The 18,811-nt window shown below is 45.3% G+C and overlaps 1 protein-coding gene across 2 annotated transcripts in view; it reads right to left on the bottom strand.

Annotated features, from left to right (window-relative positions):
* Nucleotides 1–18,811, bottom strand: part of LSP1 (lymphocyte specific protein 1) — a 50,137-nt gene that overhangs the window by 6,651 nt on the left and 24,675 nt on the right. For both annotated transcript variants that reach the window (XM_071558802.1, XM_071558803.1), the window contains exons 3-10: nucleotides 15,535–15,624; nucleotides 12,039–12,234; nucleotides 10,967–11,089; nucleotides 6,985–7,028; nucleotides 6,726–6,807; nucleotides 6,221–6,361; nucleotides 5,382–5,462; nucleotides 4,389–4,503 (exon numbers count right to left, since the gene is read on the bottom strand). In XM_071558802.1, coding sequence (XP_071414903.1) covers nucleotides 4,414–4,503; nucleotides 5,382–5,462; nucleotides 6,221–6,361; nucleotides 6,726–6,807; nucleotides 6,985–7,028; nucleotides 10,967–11,089; nucleotides 12,039–12,234; nucleotides 15,535–15,624 — 847 coding nt within the window. In that variant the 3' untranslated portion in view covers nucleotides 4,389–4,413. The remainder of the gene's footprint in view (nucleotides 1–4,388; nucleotides 4,504–5,381; nucleotides 5,463–6,220; nucleotides 6,362–6,725; nucleotides 6,808–6,984; nucleotides 7,029–10,966; nucleotides 11,090–12,038; nucleotides 12,235–15,534; nucleotides 15,625–18,811) is intronic.

Raw genomic sequence — 18,811 nt, 5'->3', positions numbered from 1 at the left:
AGCCAGAAAACCTGGAACAGGAGGAAGGGAGTAAAGAGGACCCTGCTCAAGCAATCACCAGCCAAGACTGCACGCTGTTTAAATCAAGAGCCATGAGAATGTGGGATGCTATTTTATACCAAGTGACACTGAACAAAGAGACAAAGCAGCAAGCAGAAGAGAAGAAGGTGCGGAAGGAAGAAAGCTTCTTTCTTCCCCGCCGCTTACCCATCCTTCTGCATAAGCCACGTTTTGATGCCCGGAAACTGAAGGAACTGGCTGCCAAACCCATGACAAAGATCAGCACTGTTTTTGAGGTGAGCCGGTTTAGACCCAAAGCAGCTGAGGAGCACACCAAGAGCTTTAACAGAACAGCCTCAGGATGGTCAGCCAACTGAAGGCAGGCAGCTCCACACCTCTGGAGATTCTTCCTACAGGGCACCAAGAAAGAAAACACCAATAGGTTTACTGCCCATCAAAGCCAAGTCTAAGAAAAAAGGAAATTAAATAAAACCCCTCAAAGCCAGTAACCTCATGCTGCAGGTTTACAGGTTACTCTCCATATGTTTGTAAGCTTAAGTGTATAACATACCACATCCACATGTCACAAGAAAACAGATACGCATTTGTTTTAAGAAGAGCCAACAAGTGGTACTGGATGCAGTAACAGAGGGAAGGGAGGGGAGGCACACAGTGAAGAGGGCAAGTTACTGGTAGAAAAAGACCAGTTTAGAGGAGAATAACGGAATCTAAGATTTTTTTTTTTGGCACTTATCTAAGATTAAGGTATATCCTAGAAGCCACAACAGTTGCAGATGAGACATGAAGGGACCTGGGTTGCTCCACATCTCCACTAAGGAGTCTTAGAAACCAAACTCAAAGATCGTACATATCTCCATCTTCTCCACTGAAAGTGCAGCCCTAGCCCATTTGCTGAGAACAAAATGGAAACTCATCCTTCCACCCATGGACAAGGGACAGCATAAGATATCCTGCTCTCCATTTGTCATCCTCCTAGGTTAGTCTACTAAATCATAGTGCACAGAAGACTGACTTTATTTCAGCAATCAAGTTCTGTTACATGTTTTACTATGTTTTCTCAAATAGACCTGATGGTTTCCATGATAACCAACATGAGCCTGCTTCAGCATGTAGGTATCTAACACTGTATTTAACATGTTTAAGGGGTTCTGCTAACTACATGTAGTCTCATTTTCCAGAGGAACATCATGGTATTTGCATACCTGCTCATCCCTGATGTTCTGAAAAATGTGAGTATTTAAAGGAAAATTCCCAACTCCAACCATTCAACAGACAGCTGTGCTTTTCAGTATTAGTCACCCTGTGCAACTTCATTGCCAACAGGTTTATGAGCACGAAATCAGAGATCAGCTATTTCTGTTTCACAAGGGACTTTGTCATAGGCTAGGGTGTTCCTACAGAGCTAATATAGGACTTCCATGTTTGGTCCAAATAGGAAATTCCACACACAGCTCTTTATATTCTTTTTGTGTGCAGAGGATATAGAACTGACCAAAATTTCCCCAAGCCAAATTGCTAAGAGACTCAGAAACAAAACAAAGAATGCCTTTTGCTTTTTAGGAGTATTTCAGTTTTGCAATAATGCTCTAAGAGCAGCTCAGTTATCATCAAACCTTAAGTTTTCATTTTGCCAGTCTTGCCCTATTTTGTAACCCCTTCCCTATGCAAAGGAAAAAAAAATGAGAAGGAAGAATGACCCAATTATCTGACGAGAATTTCTCCAATCCTCTCAGTTTTCCAAAAAAAAGCTGACAAGAGGTAGGTTGAAAACACACCAGTAATCCCAAGTGGATGCCAGGTAAGCCTCTGCAGGATAATTAACGTTGCTGCAAGAGAAGGCTATAGAAAAAGATCCACACAGCAACACAGAGTGGTGTGTAAAACGTGGAATACCTAATACAGATAAAGATGAGTGATAAATGGCACCTCACTGTAGCACAGAGGATGGATGCCTATGCACAAGAGCCAGGATACACAAGATCCATAGTATTAGCAAGAGGCAGAACAGCCAACATCAGTTACATTTGGTAGACTAAGTGAATCTTGCCAGAGAAGATGGTTTAAGAAGCAACTGTGCTTTAAAATCCAGCTTTTGTCCTGCATCAAGGACAACCACCCAGAACAAACCAGCAAATCTCACCTAAGGCTTGTATGCTTTCCATCTGCTGGACTTTCAAACAGGCTGCATCCACAACTCAGCCCCACTGCACAGGAATGAAAGATGTAAATATGTCATTGGGGAGAGCAATTCCACCAAACGGAAGGAAGCAGAGGAAGGTAGGTCTGGCTGCATGGTTTAGCCCTTTTACCGCAAGAGCAAAGGACAGAGACACACAGTAAGCATCGCAAGTTCTGCACAGACCGACCGTGACATGAGAGTATCACAAATGATAAGACAGATCCCTGAAGGTAACAGATTTTCACCAATGGCTCTGCATGGGAAGTCAGTGCAGTATGTCCCATTCTGAGCTGCTGTGCTGAGCAAGGGAAGGGGGATGCTAATGGGCACAGAGTTTGGTTCTTTTCCATGCCAAACAGCCTCAGGCAGTTGCTAAGAGCCCAAACTGCCACTCAGATAAAACCTCTTGCTCTGCAGTCTGCACAGGAAGGACAAAGAGGAGGTAAAATGTACCTGTGCTTAAGCAACTAGAAAGCTGGTAAGGTGGTTTTAAGAAAGTAACACAAGTTTGATCAAGAAGGATTTGGGAGCAAAATGGTAATGACAAAGTAATCCAGTAGTATGGAAAAGGATGAACATAGTTCAGGGGGTGGAGATTCAGAGGCGCTGGGGAGCATGATCCTCACAGCATACAAGACAGCCAGCTAAAAACCTAGGAACAGAAACAAGACAAGCTTTTCAACTATCACAGTCATTTTGTTATTCACAGTCAAAAAATACAAGTTCCTTGTGAACAAACCTATAGTGCAACAGTGTTGTGCCAGAGCAGCTTGGAGTACTGAGTGGATCCTAGAAACACCCTATGACAGCCCCTGCCTTTCAAGAAAAGATGCTGGACAAACACCAGAACCAAAGGCACTTTTATTTGAGCTGCTAAGAGAAGCTCAGGTAGGGCAAACAAAACCCACTGACAACCTAGCAAAACCTGTTTATCAAAGAACTGAGCTCAGTAGGCTCTTACCTGGTACACTGAAACAGACTTCAGGAAAAAGAAGAGACTGATCAAAGAGAAGACCTTAAAATATGTTTCTGAAAGTCACAGGCAGAGAAGTAAGCTGAGGATACAAGTTCTGTGGTCTAAAAAATGTATCTTTGGACAGCCTTGAGTTTGTACTGCTGCTCATCTCAAAGTAGCATTCAAAAGGGCTTCGGCTCTAAATGGGCACTACAAGGCAAAAGAAAACCCTAAATAAACAAAACAATATGCTGCACTCAGAAGCCATCTCCTTAAGAGTGGAAGGAAGTAACACAGGCCCCAGAAGAATTCAGAAACAAAAGGTGTTTTGTAGCAGACAGAGCTATTTATAAGCTTGGCTATGAAATAAAGCTTCTTTTTTATAGTAGGAAAAAAGAGAACGAGCTTGTTTTCACCCTCAACAACTTCCTCTCCACTCACTGTGCCAGATGCTGCCCAGTTGGATCCAACCAGTTATCACCTCCCTCTACACCACTCCTCCTTACTGCTGCAACCCATTATCATCCACTCGAGATAACACCAGGGTATCTATGAGCATAAACATAATAGGACCATGAGATCCAAAGACCATTTCAAGAGAGCACAGAGATAGCAACCCAGCTCTGCCTTTCCCCTCACTGCACAACAGAGAACAATCCTTTCTGGTCTGTTAGTCTACCCAGCACAACAGATGTTCACATCCTCCCTGCTACCTGCTATAGACTGGTTCCGAGAGGTTACTGGAGCCATTAAAAGTTTCCACTCTGATTAATTCAGTAAATTTGGGAATTAGACCCAAGAAACATTTGAATTTCCAAAGTACCTCAGCCCCCATGCTCAGATAGACTGACCTCCAACTACGTACTTCTCCTTTCAACATAAGATAGCATAAGAAAACACAGCAGATAGAGACTGTTCCTTGGAACTAGCAAAGGGAAACACATCTTCACCCAAACAGCAGTAGCTAAGGGACTTATCCTGAAAATTAAACTAACACAGGTATCCAGCTTCCCGTTTCCTAGCAGCATTGGGAAGTCAGAGACAAAAACAAACCTCTACTGTGTACCCACTCCAATTCCACCTCAGACAGTCAGGCGCAGAAGCAAGGCTCCAGCTGTTCCCATACAGTTCGCCTTCCAATTCACCCAAAGTGCTGCTGGCAGAAATAACCCCAGCATCCTGCCAAAACAGCCTAGGAGTTTGTTACATAGTGCAAGGTCATATCCCACCTACCTGGTTAATGAGTTCTTCAGGCATACTATTGTTCCGCAGCATCATCTATCAACACTTTCTTGTACTGGCCATGGCCTGTTGCAACAAATTTATACTTTTTGCCAGAAGGAATGGACTGAACAGGAAAGAAAGAGCCAAAGTCAGCATTTTTCTCCATTAAATAGGCAGTCAAGATCAAATAACTGAAAACATATGAGTATTTGATACAGTTGTTTTTAATCCCAGAAGTCTTGGAGACAGTCTTCTCTGTACTCCCTTCTTGCCCCCTCCACACAAGTTCTTTACACAGATTCATCACCACTTTCTGTAAGCATAGGGTAACACAGCAAGCACAGGATGTGTAACAGGGAAGAGAAGATGCAATGCCAGGCATCATGAGGAAGGACTCACATGAGAGCCCAGACCCCCAACCCAGAGTTGCTTTTACCCACAGCAAGAGATGGTTTGATTTCCCAGACACTGGCAGCTCCAGCCCAGGAACTAACAAGATACTTTGATCTTCCTCTCCCATTCTGGACAGTTTAAGCAGTTGCTACTTGCTGCATTTTAAAAAGACATTTCCACAAACATTCCCACAAAACCCCAGATCCCTCTGCAAGTGTTCATATCATCTTAGGTTCAGTTCCACTTAGTTTTGCATATTGTGTTTAGTGACAATACTAAAAACACAACAAGAGCAAAGTAACTCGCATTTGCAGTTCCACTGGAGCCTAAAAGGCTGAGACTCCCAGTTCATGGCCTGAGAACAACATGCTATTCAAGAGATCTTAGAGCATTACTGGATATAAAACTACTTTTGCCCCTCTTTTCACTAGGACTGAAGCAATAGCATTTCACTGGTAGGAAAAGCTCTTAGGTATGCAAACCCATCGATAGATACAGGTAGCCCTTGTCCCTGTAGAACATCACCATCTTCAATATTTCCAATCCATTCAAGTGCTCTTTTCTTTTTCAGCAGAGCAAGTGCTCTCATACTCACAGACATTAACTCACCTTGATATTGCTCTCAGGTTTGGGATTGCCCTTCTGTTCCCAAAGACTTCTTTTACCCACGATGTCTCCAGCCACAATATCCTGAGAAGATAATGTTCTCATTACCCTTCACTGCTAATGCTTCTGAACGTGCCTCTATACACACCCATTTCAAATCCACACATCTGACCTCCTTTTTTTATTTATATCACATCATCTGACCTATAACAGCTGCAGCTAAAACCCATGATCTTGGAAACTTCTTCCTGTTCCCAGTATATCCTGTTTTCCTCTCTTCAACAAGAGACTGAATCAGCTCCAAGATGTTTATTTTCTCAAGTTTGCTAACTATTTATGATATGTTAACATCAAGGTTTCTTTAAGTGGAAGGAATTTTGCTCACATATACACAGATTTTCAACCAATGTGTTACAGAATCAGCCTCCCTCACAACAACCAGAAAGTGACATCATTGAAAGCAATACATAATACTCTATGCATTTTCCAAGTTTACAAGATTTATCAACTTGGTACTACTCCAACTTTGTGCTCAGCAACTGGAGCTCAGTCCAAGCCACTGCAGAAGACAGATGCATTCTCCCCATCAGCTGATTTTATTTCCATTTCAAATTAGAGCAATCAACCAGCATCAGAGAGGCTTTCCCAGCTGCATCACCAAGGAACAACTGGGGACCCCAACACTGACAAACTGAATCTATAAGGTACAAGGCCTTGCAGCTTGATGGAAGAGATTGAATCTCTTTGGAGCTGGTGGGCATCATAAACAAGCCACACCAACAGGCTAAAACAGGGGCAATGCACATTGTACCCAGGCAAGGCAAGTCCTCTAAGTGACGTACCTTACAAGTAGAGGGCTTCACAGTAGACTGAGCAGTGACTTCCCCAGTCTCCCAGAAGGTTTTTGTGCTGGCTACCATCATGCTTGTGGTGGGAAGGTCAAGAGAAGGCTGCCGGACAGGCTTTGGAGCCTTTGTGGATGTCTGGAAAACAAATGGAGACAAATCACCATCAAAGGGTGTGTTGTTTTGGGAGTATTTTAACCCCTGTAACTGAAGGTCCTCAGGGATGAGGGGTTATGAAAGGAGACTTGCAGAGTCTTACTAGTTCCTGTGAGGAGCTTCCACCCTTGAAGCAAGTAACATAAGGAAACAAGGATGGGAGCTAAAGAAACCTAATTCATGCTGTGAAGAGAGATACATACAGGAGCAAGCAGCACTTACATCCAAGAGGAGACAATTTAGTTGTCATCTCTCAGATGGTAAAGCTAAGAGGCACAGTGGGAGAGCAACACCAGCAAAGAGGACTCCTTGGAAGGTGGGGACAGAAACAAATGCAGCAGCCCACCTCAATAGCCTGTGTGTACTGCTCCAGTCTGTCATCAATCTTTGACACAGGGAGGGGAGGCTGAGTCTTCTTTATGCTGTTACTGGAGAGCAGAGGAGAGAAGAGGATTAAGGTGTTCCCCCAGCACCTCAAGCAGAAGGCAGGACTTCAAAGACCACAGGTAGCCTGTCACTCCTGCCCTTCCCCACAGCAGGACCTGCTGGCATCCTCCTTTTGCAGGAAGTTACCTGCTTTACCCAAAAGTCAACCCCAGAAATACCTTTTCTGTATTGAGCGGTTCAGCGACTCAGTTCTGTCTGTGATCTGAAGTGGGAGAAAGAAGATATTACTTTTTTTCCATGAACCTCAGATGAATGTAGTCACCCTAGCTGACCATTTATTTTTCCCAAACCCTCACCTGTGTTTTGGTTAGAAATGCCTCAGCCCCATGTTTCCATACTGGTCAGAGAGACAGTAAGCATTCCCTTTCCTCCTTTCCAAGGTAAGTGAACAGAATCCCAACCAGTCTCAGGGACAAACCAACAATGTGCAGCTTAACTGACTGCTGAAGCAACAACAAAGACCATTCTCTCTACTCCTTCTGATCAAGGAGCATGTTTCTCCCAGACACTTGGTTTCCCAGCCAGATGCAACAGGGAAAGTGGCAAGTGTGGAAAGACAAGGGGGAAAACTAGAAGCACTACCAGCCATAGGTGCAGAAGAGAAGCCAAGCATGGGAGCAGCACAGGCATGAGTTAGATCAACTTATCTACACCAGAGAAGCACAAACAGCAAAAGTCAGTACATGGAGCCACTTTCAAGATAGCTTTTCATGTCAAGCCATCAGGAAAGAGTTTTGCATCAGAGGCTCCTGTGCAATAACTCTTTGGCCAAGACAGGAAGGCAAGCAAACACCTCACAACCACTGCAGGAAAGGAAAGCTGAAATGTTGCTAAACATCACAACTCTTTCATGCCCCAAAAAATAAGCATACAGAGAGAAAAATCACCTTGAAGTCAAAGGGGAAGCTTTCTTAACACCAGCTCCCACAGAGTCAAGGAGCAGCAACCAAGTAACAAGGAGCCTTCTCCCCCTGTAAAACTGCTGCCTGTGGCACAGGAAACATCACCTACCAAGTTAGCAGATAAGAAAACAGCACTAAATGATCCTTTTAAGATGCTTTCAGGATATCTGTGCTAAATTCCAGCTGAACAGAAGACAAGACAGTGTCACAAAGAGGACACATTGACCACCTGCACACAAGAGCACAAGGCCCATTTGAGAACAACAAAGCAGTGCAACCCTGGTTAATAGAGATAACATGGGAAGAGTCAATCTGCAGGGTCCCAACACAGCAGCATGCCAGAAGTCCATCAGCCAGCTCTTTCTGCCACACAGGCTGTCTGCCTGCTGCCAGTTCACTCCTTTCCTTGGTGTTGCAGGAACTGATGCTTGCCTCTGAGCCATGCCTTCAGAGACTGGATTGACCATCCTGCTCCCTGATGGGCAGGCTGTACCTCATGGTGAATAACAGTAACCTGAAAGGGCCATCTGGTAGATCCCTGCCTATGTCTCTGCTTCTTAACTGCAAGTACCATATCAACAGGAAAAAGCCTTGCCAACCCTTCCTGAGAGATAGTGTGCAGGTACAAACCACCCACAAGGTGCTTCGGAAAGGTTGTAAAATGACCATCAGGTTAAACACAGAGGGGCCTAGAAAAAGCTGTAGGTGACAGTATATCTCAGCATGACAGTCTAGACAGGAACAAACTTTTGCTATGCCATTTGGAGACCATCTCCCTCTGCCCTGTATGGCAATTCCTGGCAGTGAGAATGGGCCAGTTCTTTGGTCTAAAGCACTTTGTGAAGGCCAGAAGAAACCACAATTGCTCACTCAGCCAACCTCAAAACTCAGGGCTCACAAGCAGCCTGGGACAAAACAGGACAGGTACAAGGCTTCCCCCTTGCCACCATATGCCTGTTTCAGCCCTCAGGCCACATACTGTGCCCCCTGACCCCTGGACACCCCATTATATTGCAACACAACATCATAGAATCATAGAATCGATTGGGTTGGAAAAGACCTCCGAGATCATCAAGTCCAACCCTTGGTCCAACTCTAGTCCATTTACTAGATCATGGCACTCAGCGCCACGTCCAATCTGCGTTTAAAAATCTCTAGGGATGGTGAATCCACCAACCTCTCTGGGCAGCCCCCCAGATGTATACCTGGCCTCCATCAGCCACAGGTGGCAGGGGAACACACTGCTGACTGCAGATGCTTTTGTCTTTCCACTAAAAGCAGGGTTTCTGCTGAACTTCCTATGCCAAAACACCTTCTTGGTGGTCAATGCTTTTTGTTCTTAGTGTTCACAAAACACCCTGCTAGCTGGGGTGTAAAGATCATCCTTCCTTTGAAAGATTCCAAGTTCAGATTTTTTCTTAACAGCTCTACATCCAGCTTGGCATATGGGCAAACTCTGACATCATTATAAAACACAGAGACTGTATTTCTGAAAACCTTTCCCTGGGCTAATCCTAGCAGCACCAGTTAAGCTGAGGTCAAGAAGTTATGTGTGTTTTGGGGTTGTAATGACAAAAGTTTCATAAAAGTTGCTGAAGTGTTACCCACATTTCCCTACAATTCCCATTCCAGGAACACGCTCTGGCCACCCCCCACCCCACTTTTCAAGCCTCACACAGCCTGCATTCAAAGCCACCCTGTCTCCCCTCTTTTCACTATAAAAAAGGTTTCTCCATGAAAAGCAAGAATCTGATGGTTGCAGATGATGAAACCTTCCTCTTGCAATATATCGCCTGATGCAAAAGAAAGTGCTCATACAATCATCCCCAGTCAGGAAGTGTTGACTAAGCAAGCAGCAAATAGCATAGAACTAAATGAAAAAAAAAAAGAATGATAATACCAACAGCATATTAATAGGCTACACAGGCTCCTCACCACTTCCCTCACTGCTACAATCAGAAAACTCAGGGCTTACAAAGACAAAAGAACACTCAAGTACAGAATCACTTATCTGTATGTACTGTTGTCTTGGGTTGAGCTGGCAAAATGCCAACTGCCCAATGCAGAGTCAAAGCCTCCCTCCCTCCAGCTGAGAAAAGGGAGAAAGGAAAAATGATCTAGAAAATCGTTTAAACTTAAACTAACTATATATATTTATACAGAAAAGAGAAAATTAAAACTACAATATAATACACTTACACAAGTTAGAAATGACAAGAAATAACTCCCCACTCTCCACTGAACACAAATGCCACCATTCTAACTAGAACTCACTCTAGAGAACTCAGTTCCCCAGAGACAGACCCAAGCAGAGAGAAAGACTAAGAACAAACATTTTACTTCCCTAAGATAACATGGTGGTAAGCCAGTGCTGGGCCTGGGCCTCCCATCCCTCCTGGGACAGCATAGTGTGTCTTTCTGGGACTAAGGCAAAGACCAAAAGAGACAGAAGCTCCTCCTCTCTCTCTTTTTCTACCTCTTGACACTTTTTTGATGATGTCAGATGATATGAAATACTTCTTTGGTTGCTTAAGTCAGGTGATGCTTGTCCCTTCTAATCTATGCCACATCCTTTGGGCCTGCTAAATTGAAGCCTGGTTGAAACTAAAGCTAAAACTACCACAACTGTATTTAAAAGCATACACATAGAACTGAAGATTCATAGTAAATGCAATGTAAGACACAAGTCGCAAATCAGGTGGTGCTAATAACAGAAGTTTCACAAGAGCATCAATGCAGACAGCAAACGTGATTGGGAAGGACATGATGCCTCAGAGATCAGGAATTACAGCTTGTTTAAACAACTTAAGTCATATATTTTAGTCTAAGTACAATAGAGGAATGCTAGTGTTTCAGTTATTGAGGCTTTTGGGTTGGTGGTTTTTTTGTTGTTTGGTTTTTTTTAATTTCATTTTCTGATTAAGCCCTTGTATAGTCTTCAACCAACTTCACAAGTTGAAAGCATAGACATCTTTCTCATTATTACAATATTCTCTGGAGTCCTCAATGAACTTCAGACTCTCACAGTGACTGCCAAACACAGAGACTGTTACAGCCTCCAACAGCTCAAACAGGCAAAGTAGGAGAGGAGGTGGACAATCACAGAAGATGAGGTAGACTGCTCAAGTGGTTAGTCCCAGCCTGTAGCAGGACAGATAACAGGATTCACATCCCACATTGCCATACACCCTTTATTACAATATTTGCATGCCTCTAGAGGGGCCTCAGGAACACAGACCTTCATGGAGCACACTGCAGCATGTTCAGAGCACAGCTCCTCCTCTTCCAAGCTGGTAAGACTTGGGGCCTTCTGGCGTTTCTCTGGCATTTCTTCCTCCTGATTTCTTCTTCTCTTCTTTTCCTGAGTGCAGAAAATTAATAAGCCAGGAAGCAAACTGGTCAAACTGCTTATTATGCAACAACAGTAACTTTTCTTGTCTCCCAGGCTTCCTGCTTTACACTAAACAAACACAAAAGTTCAAATGCTTTGAGTTCACATCATCTAATTTGGAAACATTCAGGAAGAAGCTCATGTGTCATTTGGAAGAGAGGGCAGAAATCAGAAATTTTGCAAATTCAAGGTTCCCAAGTTTCTTACCCAACTCGGATAGAAAAGCATGAATTTGACAGAGACCACAAGGAGACAGAGAGAGAGAGAGAAGCTGCCTTTAGAATGAAGGGCTGGAAAGTCACACACAGTTCAAATGAAAAAATCATACTAGCCTCAGACAGTTAAAATCCATTTACAACAAATGACATTTGAAGCTCAGTCATTCTAATGGACTTGCACATCACTCAAGTTCCAGCCTTACCCCTCTCTCTCAATCTCTCTCCTTAATCAGGAATTATCAGAGCAAGGAAAGAAATCCTCAGCTGGGAGCAAGACTTAAGAGATCTATCAAGCCAAAGTGCTACAAAGGTGTGACAAAGGCTAGGTAAAGAAAATCAAGCAGTACAATTTAGATGTGAGTTCTCCAGTAAAGCTATTTACTGCCCACAAAAATCACAGGAAAAGTAGCACTTTCCTCCTCAGTAGTACAGGGACATGGCAAAACCACCACAAACTCTGGGAACATACACACCACCCTTACAAAAGGGCAGAGGCTGCCTGCAGTGATCCCAAGAAAGCACATAGACAAGAATGGCACCAGCCCCAGGTTATGCCATGAAATCATGTCTAATGTCTACACAGGCTCCACATCCAGCAGTATAAGCAGCAATGGTGAGCTAAAACCTGGGAAAGCGGTCCCTGGCACCAGCTCTCCCACCAGTCCTCTGGAAAGAAGAAAGTCACCTCCTTCTGATCCCACCTCTTGCTTCACTTGCTCCCCTTCCTCCTGCTCTTGGGCCTGTTCTTCCTCCTGGCACAACCTCTCTTCCTCTCTGATAACCATATTCTCCTCCCGGATCTCCTCTGGGCTTTCCCGATCCAGCTGTATCTGCTCCAGTTTGACTTCAGCTTCCCTTACACCACTCTCCTCTTCTTCATAAGACTGTTGTGGAGACCTAGAGGTGGGGGAGAGATCAAAGAATAAAGACACATAACTATGGACCTACAGACACCATCAGGTACCTCAGACCTCTAGAATTCTAACTTTATCACTTCCCCAAGCTTACAACTTGTGGAGTATTCTATACCAGGGCTCACAGCCAGTTCCAGTCACCTAGATGTAACAGCAGTCATGTCACACTCCCACACTTCAAATGTCCAAGACTCAGCTCAACTAACAGTTGTGGCATAGTTAAAGGTATCTGCACACCACCAGCATCTGGACAGGCAAGACCCACAGGAAAGCAGACCGCTACCCTCTGCTCAGACCCCTGGTTGAGAGGCCACTGCCACCATGATGTGGTGCTGGCTCAGTTCCATGCTTGGCTACAGTTAAAATCGCAGGTAAACCTGCATGCCTGGCACATGGACACAGATCTGATACTCTTCCCACAGTTCCCAGCATCAATTCAATGTAGGGCACCAAATACAGCCTTTCCCTGCCAAACTCATCTTCCATGTTAACAGAGTCTCTTGCTGAAAGAGGACCCAACCAACATATGAACATGCTTCTCAAGATTCCCCTCTTCTCTAGCTGAAACTAAACTGCAGGGCAAGGCTGCACAGCCACTGACCTGGAGGCTTTTTGTTTGCAAGGCACAGTGCTTCACAAGCAATGCTATACCTACACCTAAACCCAAGCCTCAGTTTTGCCCACTAGAATAAGTTATACCTGTACTCACATCACTTATCTCATAGCCCAGCAAAACAAAAAAGTTCCAAAGCAGATGGGTTCATCCTTTCATTTAAGAGTTTAAAAAAACAGTGGGGTTTGTACAACAGAACTCCTTCAGGTCTCCAAAGGTGCAAGAGGGAGACCCAGGAGTATGTTTATGCCATCAGCTTTGCAAAAGCAGAATAGCCCATGCCTTGGGGCACAGGAACAGTGTGAATACAGAACCCCAGAACTCTCCCCTGCTCACAGCCATGCACCAAGATGTTATTGCCATCTCGCTGTCCTCTGGCTGGGGCAAGTTTTCTCCATCAATCCATTTCTTGGAAGAACACTTGGCTTGGGAGAGCAAGACTAGAGAGCTGACTAGCAGTCAGCTGCCAAAGGGCAAGGATGACTCACCACTTCTACCTCACCAGCCAATACCAAAACACAAAAACAAGTTCAAGCAAGGCCTTTCCACCCACCTCTCTACTGCTGGGAAGGCAGCTCCCAGGTCAGCCACCATCCAGCCCTCCACAATGACCACATGGGGAAAAAGATGATGCATATGTTGGCTTGGTTGGCTGTTAGTGGGAGGATAAGAAGTCACCAGGCTCTAAAGGCCCAGGAAAATAGCAGCTCTTCACCAGGATGACAGCAATGCCTCCAGTTCAAGTGCATGCTCATATTAAAAATTAAGGCTATTAGACACAATACAGTCTATAGAACGCCTTTTGCACCACAACAATTTTGTATAGGAGGCAGCTTGGCTAGCACAGCTACACCTTCTTGCATGTAGCCACTAGCGTGTATCTCCCATTACACAACAGAGAACCAGAACCAAAAAGACAATATGCCTTAGCACCCAGGCCCTCAGGGGATGCAGGAGCTGGTTTAGCTCCATCCAACAGAGAGCAGCTGTCTCCATCCACTCATTCACAGCCACCACTAAAACATCTGTCACATGAAAATCCAGGGTTTGTTCCAATTCCAATTAAGCAGGAGAGAGGGGAGTTGGGAAACCCAGACCACGTCACTGCTTGTCCCAGCACAGAGCATCACAGCCAGACACAGCCTACCTGTGCTCACACCACACTCCAAGCTTGTCCTTTAGATAAGGCAGGTCAGCAAGGGCAAAGCTGCTGAAAGGACTTGATAAGGCACAGCCACCCACTAGAAACCAAACACAGACTTTGCAAAAAGCCTGCTCCCAGCAAGCCCACAGTGTCTGAACCCTTTCAGCTGCCTCTCCCAGCCAGCCTTTAGCCAAATACCATTTCAGCTCCAACCCTTGCTTTTAAAGTACCACCTCCTGCTGATGGGCTTCACCTGCCATGAATACCACTCCCCCTGCTCAGCACCTTCCCATCCCGCTACAGAATAAACACAAACATCTCGTAAAAACTCAAGGAGAAATTTTTGAAGAAGATATGGCTATTCCCAGCTAATTCTCTTTCAAAGGCCAAGGAGGGAATAGCAGTAGCCTTGCTCTCCAGATAAGCACTTTGCAAGGGGGGCTGGAAAAAGTGGCAGTATGCTGAAAAGCAGATGATTCCTAATTGCCCCCATAGATGTTATAATCAATGCTGCTCCTTGGAGGCAAAGAGCTTCAGCAATGCTTGTGGGGTCAGGGCTGCAAAGGTACAGCTTGCAGAGCGGTTTAGCAACGACATTTGGGGGAAAAAGTAAAAAAACTGTGAGCTCTATTTATTTGTTAAGCTGTAAATATTAATCTTTAACATTTTTTCAGTCACAGAATCATAGAATAGTTTGGGTTGGAAGGGACCTTTAAAGGTCATCTAGTCCAACTCCTCTGCAGTAAGCAGGGACATCTTTAATTAGGTTGCTCAGCGCCCAGTCCAATCTGACCTTGAATGTTTCCAGGGATGAGGCATCCACCATCTCTCTGGGACAGAATTCTTTAGGGTAAAGGCTATGTCAAAAATTCCCTACAAAATCAAGCTGCCAAGAGAGCTGAGTCACAGTGTTCATGTGCAGGTAGATGGTGTCCAAGGGAAGTGCTTAAGACAGGAATTTGGATCAGTTAAACAAGCGGGTAGTGATGGGAGATGGGGACTACGCAGCTGGGATACAAGCACTTCTCAGGGCTCTTTGCTTGCTTCTTGTTTTTCCCTGCTCAAAGAGAAGTCAAGCACAAAGTGGGCTGGGACCATAACACCCACTATGCTGACATGAGCCAGGAAGCAGCAATAACTTAGAACAGCTTTTTAGACTAGCCTGGATTATGTTAGAGGTCGTTTCAGCCCCTGCAGCAGCTCAGGTGGCTTAAATCCACTGTTGTCACTCCTCCAAACCCAGGCATTCTGGCAGGCTGCCATTGCTTGGAGTGCAAAGCTCAATCCAAACATCCCCACATCCAGAGGCCATCCCTGGGCCATTCTGCCCTGCTAGCTTAAATGGCAGGCAGAGTGCATCTGTCCCAGCAGTGTGGTGCCTGGTCTGTCCTCCTGATTTTCCAGCCTCTGGCCTCATCCTTACAATATGCTAGACTTGACATGGGTTTGGTCACCCCTCCTCGGGAACTTTCCTTTAACTGGACACATTGGTACCCCTCCCCTTAGTTCATCTGTGTCCTACCTACCTCTGCTTGCGCTGCTCAAGCTTCTGGGACCAGTCACTGAACCCCTCATCTTCCTCCAGCTCCGATGTCCCAGATGGCTTAAAGTCATAGCTGAAACACAGCAAGAAGGAAAATTAGGATGAGAGGCATGCAAAAAGGCCTAAACCTAGGCTGAAAGTGCCACAGCCTGACACTGTCCTTCTCTCCTTCCAGTTATTCCATCTTCTCTGGCTGCTCCCAAATCCCATTTGAAGCCTTATCCTCTGTTACGGGAAAGACGCCTTTGCCACATGCTTAGGAGCACCCTTGTACAATGGCAGTCTCTCGAGGTATTACTGCACAATGGGGAGGAAGAAGCAGCAGTTTCGCACCTCCAGCAGGAGCACCCCACTGCCTGCTTGTCTCTAGGACCACATAGAGGCAAGGAAAAAACAAGCAGCACACAAAACCCAAAAAGTCCACTGCTTTCCTCTGCACTGAAGCTGGCCCTAGCTTGTTTGGACCAGAGGTGTTTCAAACTCAGCCATTGCTCATCCTACGCGTGCATGCAGCCCCCTAGAAAAGACATCAGCTGGAGCTGGTCTGAACAGCTTGCCAGAACAAGAAAGCATGAAGATCCAAAGATTAGGATATTGGATCCTCACATTCCCATACAGCTTTATGCCGGTCACATGCACTTGCATGACTCCAGCTCCCCGTCTGTGAATACTCTGCTGCTGTGCAGGGTCACAGCCCTCCTGGAGCGCACAGCTGCCAGCACCACACGTGGGCTAGATGTGGATAAGGACTGTGGGGTTTTTCCTACTTCTTTCCTTGTGTTTCCAAGAAGATTCACCTCCTGGTAACCGGTCTTGGGTGGGAAACCACATTGCAAGCATCAGCCTGAGAAGGTGGCTTTTGGGACTCAGGGTGGTCACATTGCCTGGGAATTGGAATTAGGATGTGGAACTCTCAGATTCATGTAGAACGCAGAGGTTCAAAATATGTAGTAAATGTGGGTGAGTCTTTTTGCCTTTCTGAGCTCTAAGGAGATGCCAGGAGATGCACAGCCTCCTCCATGACCCCACCAGCTTGACATATGGAATAATTCTCTCAGATCTGGGAGTCTTGTACTGAACTGACTGCAGGAGCCAAGGGTTTAGAAAAAATATATGTTCTCACCAGGTTCACCAGGGAGAGCACAATGAAAACAGCTGCTCAAGACATAAGACTGAGCACAGCCCAGCTCCTGCCATGCCTCAGCAGCATCCTCTTGGAGTACCAAGCAATGATGCTGCATAGGTCTAGTACACTGCAGTGTGGGCTTGGTTATTTTCTGCTCTGTATGTAGTGGTAGCTAGAGGATGTCCCAGGGTAACACTCAGGAAAAATGATGTGGAATCAGGACAGGATTACAAAACTGCTGAGTCCCTGGTCAGGCTTTCAGGCAAGCTGCAGTGCTGATGGTGCCCAAGGCAGAATCATTCCAGCATTTGTGGCCCTGGACACAATAGTGTGTCTGGTCTATCAGAAAAACTCCCAGTAAGGAAGGGAGACTGTTTTAATGCTGCTAGAAAACTGCTTGCTTCCTTGAGGCCCTCTGCAAACACAGCCTCAGAAGAAGCATCAAGCCAGCTCAGCCCCATCATCACCACTCTAGCAGATGCCCATGCCTCTGGCTCCCAATGACATGCCTGTCTTTCCCTCAAACGTGCCGTTTTGCAGGCTTCTTCTGGTTTTCCTGAGTGGGGAGAAGGGAGGACAGAAGGTTCACTCTGTCCCTTTGGTGCAAGGAAAAGCAAAGGGTGGGTTTGAACTTACAGGAGTGACATGGATAGGGCTAAGTCCCAGCATAGGAAGAGCCAAGAGAAGGAGGGGCCAGTATTTACACAAGAGAAAAGGAAGCTTTTCAGAAGGTTAATAGCCAGGGCTGACCCCAGCTACATGAGCAAGCCCAGGCAGCTGTCAGCAGCTGTAAACAAAACCAGGGAATGGTCAGAGAAGACGAAACATTATTCTGGTTGAGCCTGGCCCAGCAAGCTTAAGCATCGTGGAGCAGAAATCAAAACCCTTCATTTTACAAGTTTTTCTTGTCATTGCCTGCTTAGTTAAATTTGGGCAATGCCAATGGTCTGTGCCCACGCCAATGGGACTGGAGCCTGCAAGCAGGGTTACTGGGGCTACTGCACACTGCTCTGGGCCTGACGCTGCTCACAGCATCTCCCAGCCCCCACGTGAAAGGGACTTTGGAAAAGCTAATGATTACTATTACTTTCCAGATCTTCTTTTTGTTTTTAGAGCAGACTGCAGTGCCTCTGTTTGCAGAATATCACAGTATGTATCTCCACAAAAGACTGTGAAGGTGCTTTGCAGTGCTTTCAGACTAAAAACCAAAAAAAAGTCCTGCATAATTTTTAAAGTATCTGAGGAACAAAAAAGATCTTTCAATGGAAAAAGAATAGATTTTTATAAATAGTTTTTGCTATTTCTCCAGTAAAATGAAGCTGTTGCTTCTCTCTGACTATAACCTGAAATACTTCCATCCCTTTTCCACTGTGTTCAACATATTTAGAAATAAGTTGAACACATAAATAGTGGAAAGACTGAGGTCTTTGAGACAAAAGTTTGGCATCTTAGAGTGCAGACTGGTTTTTATGCTTAGCCCCAGTGCTGCCATAGCATCTGGGCTGCTGAACCATGGACATGCAGAGGCTGCAGTAGCATGCCATGATGAGATGCTGGTGATGTCATCCTATCCCTTCTCCAGGTGTTTCCTCTTTGACAGTATATAGCTCAGCACAATGACACCTGAGCTACTTCCCTTTAGGACCCGTCCCATTAAAGCAAGAAGTTAATTTTAACCCTTGGAGCTGTGAACAGCACCAGCTCAGGGGCAGCTTCATGCTCACTAGTGTCAGGGCAGCATCCTCCAAGAGGAGTGGGGAGCCCATCCAGGACAGGTAATCACTTGCTCGGGTACCAGCACCATGAGCTGCCCATGGCTGTGCATCACATCCTCAGGCATGTGTCCATCTTTGCACGTGTCCATATTTGCATATATCAGGAACCTTCATTACTTTCACTGAAATTTAACTAGGCGCTGAAATCATTGGCAATGAGGACTCCTTGCCAGAGCTCAGCCTTGCCCAAGTTGTCCCAGTGTAAGCTCTCAGGACAGTAGATTACCCAGCCTCCAGGGGGGGAAAAAAAAAAAAAAAAAGCAAAGCATGGCTTCTGTATTTTTCTGCCCAAAAAAGAAAACACACTGTTTGTTAGTGTGGACTAGATCCCTCAACCCAAACCTTTTAGAGAACTTCCC

The sequence above is a fragment of the Pithys albifrons genome, chromosome 6, assembly GCF_047495875.1.
Source record: "Pithys albifrons albifrons isolate INPA30051 chromosome 6, PitAlb_v1, whole genome shotgun sequence".
In the NCBI taxonomy this organism is placed as follows: Eukaryota; Metazoa; Chordata; class Aves; order Passeriformes; family Thamnophilidae; genus Pithys; species Pithys albifrons.
The sequence above is the reverse complement of the archived record's forward strand: the minus strand, read 5'-3'. Positions and strand labels throughout refer to the sequence as shown.